We start from the raw sequence: 7,260 nt of genomic DNA on the forward strand, positions 1-7,260 counted from the left end.
AAAGCACTTACTTGGATGCCTCGTACCTCTTTCTAATAACAAAATACACACGTTAGTAACTTCAAGGAAAATAATGAACAAAACAATTAAATTAAATAATTGAAAGAGAGATTTGGGACCAAACACTCTGAAATTAAACCTTTCACGTCTATGGCGAAGGCAACTTCGAATATGGCTAGGTGTATCTAGGTCTTGTGAGTAGGAATTTTGTATTTGAGAAAAGGTAATTTAGAAAAAGAGAGAGAGAGAGAGAGTAATCAAGAAAATCTTGAAGAGAGTTGGTAGATTGTAGAAGAATGAAAATTGGTTATCGAAAACGGAGTTTTTAGCACGTTATTTATAGAGAAAATCAGCCAAAAAGATAAAATATCAAAACAGAGTTTTGGCGCAAATAAAATCTAATTAGCGCCAACGCTGGCTATTGGCGCCAGACGCCAACATTAGCGCCAGGCGCCAATGCTAGCGCTAGGCCCCAATCGTAGCGCCAGGCGCTACATCTGGCGTTTGGCAATGAATCAGAAATTCACGCGTTTTCTCAAAATCAGATAGAAATTGTCGTACTGGAGGATAAAATCGTATTTTCCTCAAAAAGTGTTCTTTGATTCTAATTAAAACTCTAAAAAGTCAACCAAAGTCAATTTATCAATGCTAATTGAATTAGGAATGAAAAGAATTTTCTAGAAGAATCTAGAAGACTAAAACCATTCCTAATTGCATTAGGAATGATAAATCTATATTAGGCCCTCCCCTAGATCATTGGGCCGCATATAAGGCTCAAAACGGGCCCAGTTTAGTAAATTGGCCATAACTTCCTCAACATTCATCGCAATTGGGCTTATAATATATCGTTGGAAAGCTCTTGTCAAGCCCCATCCAACTACACTATTATTGGACCTAGGACCAACCAAAATGGATTGGCTATTTTCTTAAAATAAGTTTTCAAAAACAGAGAGAAGAGAAAAGAAATTAAAACTATCCACAACACTAGACTTTCCACACTTTCACTTCAATTCATTCGATTATTATTCGACGTGAAAGGTACTAATCACTGGGTTTGGTTTTGGGGAGACACAAATGGGTGTCTACAGATATATACATAGGTCCATCCCAATATCATGATTATATGGTGGGCCTAAACAATAGCAAGTCATTAGAACTACCCCAAAATGGGGCTTTAAGACTTGTGAAATAGCAAAAATGCGCATAACCGAACATTAGGGACTACAATATTCTATAACATAAAATGGGGGCTCAAAAGCCCGAAGTATAGCCAAACTACTCTAGTTCGATGATGTCTTCAAGAATTTCCTAAACTAACTAGTTTTGTGCAAATCTTGAGATTACAGTTTTATAAGTGAATAATAATAACCATCGGTTATTTTTATCATTGATAAAACCAATTTTGCAACTTACGCATGAAAAAAAAATATAATAATAACCATGAGTCGTAAGAACAAATTCATGCTATTATAAAAGTTTAAAATTTCATTGATAATTCTAATGCATAATTGTTGTTATAAAGACTTCAATTTATATTAAAATTAACAAGTATAGTCTATGCGAGCAATAAAGTTCAAGCACAAAGTTAAAATTAGAACAAATATATATATACATATATATATATACATACAAATATATATATACATATATATATATACATATATATATATATATATATATGCCTGACATGCTCATACAGGATCAATACTTTGTCACTTTACATGAAATTTGTTGTAAAATATTGCTTAAACATGTCACAACGACAAACAAACAGATTCATGAAAACGAAAGATAAAGGAAAGCTGACACCACAGAGAAGAAGGCTTGGGTAGAAAAGAAACATGGGGTCCTGGCTAAAGGAGAAACTATTTACTCCAACATTGAATCTAGGTCCTCTAAAAGATGCCTACTAGCTAAGGTTATTGATGAGGAAGAAGACACAGATAAGAATTAAAAGAGGGCAAAGAAAGAGAAAAAAGATTAAGAGCATTGCTTAACTTTCAATTAGTAGACTTAGTTTTTAAATTCAAAGTTAATTTATTTAAGCTTTATTAAAATTCCATCAATAATGTAATTTATTTTAGGGCGCGCCCCAGTTTTTCTTTTTGAGATACATTTGCATATCTCTAGTGGCAAAGTCGTAATAAAAACGTATAGGTAATAGTAAACAAATGTTTTTTTAACCTGATCATATGCTGACTGTGTGTTCCCACTCAAGCATGTCACGTGGGACATTGAAGATGGAGTATGATGGTGTAGTTGACGACGTTAGTCGACAATTGTTCAATTTATCAGAAAATCCAAAGTAATTACAAAGTAACTCGAAAGTAATTCCATAAGTTACCACGTAGTTGAAATTACAACACCATTTGCTTATTGCTACATTCGCAATTCTGCAATCTTCAAAAATTATCGGAGCAAATTGGTGTGTCGGAGTATTTTGCAGATGTGAGCTGCTGTTGTAAGTAGATCTGAGCGAGCAGGGGTTGTGTCGTCAAGCTGAGCTGGGTTTGATTACAGATCTTAGTCGAAGAACCAATACAATGGAAGGTTAGTCCCGCTTTCTCTGGACTTTGAAAAAGTAATTATTCCTTAATTGTACTTTTTTTCCTTATTGATGTATTCATGAATTAGTGTAAGTGAATTATTGTATATAAATTGTTGATGGTATAAGCGTTGAATGTGTTTTCGGTGGGGGTTGTTAATACAATGGCAGATTACATGTCCCTAATCTGGAACTATCATGGTTTATCTGTTACTTAATATGTCGGTAGACGGTTTGTTTGTGCTGGAGGTAGGCATAATTATAAGTAATTTGACACTAGTGGGTCTGGAATTTAGTTACCTATTGTTGCATTTTGTGTTCACAAAACTGTGGTTGTTAGTTAAAAGGGAGGAATTTTCAATTGTTATACGTTAGATTTGGAATTGTGATGGTATGATTAGAAATTTGTTAATTAGTGTGTTTGTAGTGATAGTGATGCTTATTATTGAAAGTAAATTTGCTTGCCTGATTTTTATTCAACCTTTTTTTTTGTGTTTATTTTTACATAATTGTGAATTATTTTTAATAAAAATAAGGAGAAGTTTAATATATTATAATTATTATTACAAGGTAAATGTGGAGGAGTGGAAAGTGATATTGATTCAACTGAAAGGGGTATTGATGTGGTGATTGATGATGTGGGATGTAGAGTGAAATATAAGGGTGGGTTAATTGAAGGGAATGGGCATATTGAAGGTGAAGGGGATTTTGGAGGAGTCTGGGATATGGAAGGAGAAGGGGAGGAAGGAGACGGGTTGGAGGAGATCTTTATTGAGGATAGTTTAGTAAACAGTTCAGGGGGTTTAATATTTGGGGATGTAGTTGATATGGAGTGTGATGTAAGTGGTGTACATCAGGAAGATTATGGTCAAAGTTCAGACAGTGCACGATATTTAACTCCAATGAAAACAATTCAGACGACTGAAACCGTTGTTGTAAGCAATGATATAACGGTGGTGACTGTGATAGAGCCTCCTAGGGTTGGCATGGTTTTCAAAACCTGGCAAGATGTTAAACGGTATTACAAGGACTATGCTGAGCAACAAAGGTATGGAGTGTCAAGGGTGCAAGGAATAAATTCAAAGAAAGACAAGTCTAAGAGAATAGCTACAACATGGAGGTGTGAGTGTTGGGGAAGACCCGACATGAAGGTAGTCCGGGAAGCTAAGAAGCGTGCAAAGGAAATGGAAATTGCTGGACCAGGGGCTGCTGTTCTTCCCGATGTATGTGAGGATGATGAGACTGTGAAAGGGAAGAGAACATCAAAAAAAATGCCTATGCAAAGCAAGGATATATGTTAGCCTTAATGATGATGGTGATTGGTAATTGAAGACGGTGGAGTTAGAACACTCCGGTCATAATCCAACCCCAAGTAAGGCGAAGCTTGTGAAGGAATATCGCATGAAGAAAATGACCTCTAATGTTAAGAGGAATCTGTTGAAGTATTTTTATTAGGAAGTTTCTGTTTCTCAGTGTCATGGGTGTATGGGTGCAGATGTAAATAGGATTGATAACTTGGCATTAACCGTGAAAGATTTACAGCATGAGGTGTATAAGGAGAAGCGTTTGAATATGGTAGGTGGGGATGCGGTGGCCATGATGGAGTACTTCCAGAAAATGCATAGTGGGTATCAGAATTTCTATTGTTCTCAAAGGTTGGATGAACACGGGCTCCTGAAGGATGTAATGTGGGTGGATGCAAGAAGTTGGGCGCTATACGAGGACTTTGGAGATGTCGTTTGTTTTGATCCCACTTATCTAACAAACAAATACGAGCTGCCGTTTGTGAATTTCATAGGTGCTAACAACCATGGGCAGTCTTTGCTACTTGGATGTGCATTAGTTTCTCATGAAGACTGTGATACTTTATCATGGATTTTCGAGCAGTGGCTAACATGTATGAATGGCCGAGCTCCAAAGGCAATACTTACAGATCAGGCGGCTGCAATGAGGAGGCCACTACACGAAACCATGCCTAATACACGCCATCGGTGGTGTATTTGGCATATTCTTGGCAAGATTCCGTAGAAACTTGGCAAGTACGCTAGGTTAGTGTCTCCTGAATTCGATCTCATATTGTCGATGCAAAGTGTTTTTATGAACTCATATTGTGTATGGTCTTCTGTTAAATTTTTTGTTATTGAGGTGTTTGAAACTGTGTATTGTCACTTGTTAATTATATTTAAATAATGATTATCATGATTAGCTAAAATTAGAAAGGTGCTAAAACTAGAAAGGTGTTGGTATTTTGTGTGTATTAATGTTGTAGTTGCAAAAACTTTTGACTTTAATTGTATTTGTATGAAAAGGTACAATGATTTCAAAAACCCTTTAAAGGCGGTGGTGTATGAAAGCTTTACCTTAGAGGAGTTCCATAATAGGTGGGCAGAACTTATTGCTGAGTATGATTTAGAGGATGATCCGTTGTTGCTAAGTCTTCACAAAGAAAGCCACATGTGGGTTCCGGCTTACATGAAAGAGTTTTTTTGGCGGGAATGAAGACCACCCGGCGCGTGGAGAGCATAAATAGGTTTTTTGATTGGTTTGTTAACAGGCACACCAAAATGAATGAGTTCCCACGTAAATATAGCATGGCTTTGGTAAAGCGCGTTCGTGATGAGGTCAATGCGGATAGCCGTTGCAGTATGTATGTTAGGAGGTTGGTAAGTGGTTTTAAATTGGAGGATTTTTTTCAGAAGATTTACACTGACAAGAAATTCCTAGAACTACAGACTGAATGTGCAAGGATGTGGTATTGTTATGTACGAAAGGAAACCGTAATCTCTGACAAGGTCATTGAATATGTGCTGGAGGATAGGATATGGATTGTGCCTCCTGGGAGTAGTAAAGAAGTTATAACTGATGGTCGTAGATTCTACACCGTGAAATTTGACCATGACACAAAGGAAGTAATCTATGACTGCCAGAAATTTGAAACTCACGGCATTTTATGCAAGCACTGTATTAGAATCTTAGACCAGAATTATGTTTTTTATCTCCCCAGAAATATTGGATCGATGGTGGAAGGACATCCCCTGTAAGCACACCCGAGTGAAGGCGCCATATTATGATCCTTCTGATGATGATGGTGGGAGGAGATTTAATAAGATGATGAATTGTTTTGAGCCGATATGTGACAAGGCTGCACTGGTTGGTGATGAAGTTGTTGATATGGTAATGAAATGTCTTTCTAAAATGCAGTCGGAAGTTTATGAAGCCAATCGCAAGAAACGTGAAGAAAAAAAGCCCATCAGCTTCGGTGGGAGTGCGAACAGAGCATCACCAGGTAAAGCAGGGACTACTTCATCAGTGGGGATGCCTTCTGGACCCAGCACAATACCGATTCTGAAGGCACTCCCACTGTTGATCTAGCAGATGTAACACTAAATGTAACTGTGAAGGACCCAATCATAAAGAAGAAGCGGCCTGGAAGGCCAAAAGAGTGTAGGCATAAAACATTGGCTTAATTAGGGTACAAGATTCCTAAATCTAAAGCAAAGAGGGTCGTGGTGGTATTATTAAACGTCATATGTTGATTTCTTTTGTGATTAACAAATATGAGGTACTAATTGTTTGTTATCTTTTGTTTTATTCCTACCGCAGGTTGCTACACCTGTTGATCCCCCTGCACATAGCAAGTCCACTAGTAAGCGTAAGGGACATACTGTGAATAAGGTATATGTGTTATTATTTATGTGTTCCTGAAGCAGTCACAACTGCCAGTTTAACCTGGGATTTGGTTATTTCATTGAAGGATGTGGTTAACAAGAAGCCTAATAAGGCCAACAAAAGGATTTAGACCAACACAAGAGGTAACACAAAGGCCAATGCTGTTAGTCAGTCGAAGGCCAACAACAGGACTCAGACCAACACAAGAGGTAACACAAAAGCCAATGTTGTTAGTCAGTCGAAGGCTAAAATCAGATCCAAGCCAAAGGGCAACGGCAGCAGTAAGGCCGCGACGTCTACACTCAAGGTTAAGGCCAACACCAACACCAAGACATTCAAGTCAGACAGGGTTTGAGTTGAACCTTTCGCACTCTTTTTGTGTTCTTGTGTTTTATGGTTATACAATCAGATGTTCATGTTGCTAGATTAGAATAGTTTTGTAGTTAATGTCTGTTATGTATATATAACTATGTGTGTCCTATGTAATGTTCAGGTGGCTCCTGCAACTCAAACTTCACATGTTGTTGAGCTTCTTGGTGCCTCGCAAACTGGCAAGGTCAAGCTACCTATAACTCTGTTATACCTCTTTCGTAAATTATTTTCCACACTAATACTTGTTGCTCTCACTTTTGTATGGTTTTCTTTTATTCAAGCTAAATGGAAACGTAAATGCAATGCCTTGCTTGACAACGCTGATTGGGTATCTGTCACCCACATTATAGTGCAAATTAACATTGTAGTGCAAATTCACAAGCCATGCATACCACTTTTGTAAGCAGTGACAAATGGAGCCACCACTGCCGTGCTAATCCTACTATGCAAACTACTTTTGTATGAAGACCAGACATATGCTAGGAGATCTACTCCAAGATCAAAGTTATGTAATACATTATATTTTGTTACTTATTACCGTTGTAGATCTTGTTTCTTTTGATACTCCTAAGTTTATGATGTGGGCTCTTTAGTTTGGTAAAACTTAATGTGTCCCGTATTACTGCATGCAGTAACTAAGTTTAAGTACTCGTCTCTTTCCAGTATTACTTTGT

General features: G+C 37.3%; 1 protein-coding gene across 1 annotated transcript; it reads left to right on the plus strand.

Annotated features, from left to right (window-relative positions):
* Positions 1 to 2,543: 2,543 nt before the first annotated feature.
* Positions 2,544 to 5,917, plus strand: LOC145627919 (protein FAR1-RELATED SEQUENCE 8-like). The gene is made up of 6 exons (XM_081680260.1): positions 2,544 to 2,550; positions 3,116 to 3,841; positions 4,041 to 4,539; positions 4,855 to 5,001; positions 5,100 to 5,488; positions 5,550 to 5,917. Exons 1-6 carry the CDS (start codon positions 2,544 to 2,546, stop codon positions 5,915 to 5,917), a joined length of 2,136 nt encoding a protein of 711 aa, XP_081536386.1.
* Positions 5,918 to 7,260: the final 1,343 nt, after the last annotated feature.

The sequence above is a fragment of the Chenopodium album genome, chromosome 4, assembly GCF_948465745.1.
Source record: "Chenopodium album chromosome 4, dcCheAlbu1.1, whole genome shotgun sequence".
Lineage (NCBI taxonomy): Eukaryota > Viridiplantae > Streptophyta > Magnoliopsida > Caryophyllales > Amaranthaceae > Chenopodium > Chenopodium album.

Excerpts from the sequence above, each read along its gene's own strand:
- LOC145627919 (XM_081680260.1), top strand. Across the intron at positions 4,540-4,854 it reads CCTAATACACGCCATCGGTG|GTACAATGATTTCAAAAACC; the intron begins GTGTATTTGGCA and ends TTGTATGAAAAG. Across the intron at positions 5,002-5,099 it reads CTTCACAAAGAAAGCCACAT|GCACACCAAAATGAATGAGT; the intron begins GTGGGTTCCGGC and ends GTTTGTTAACAG.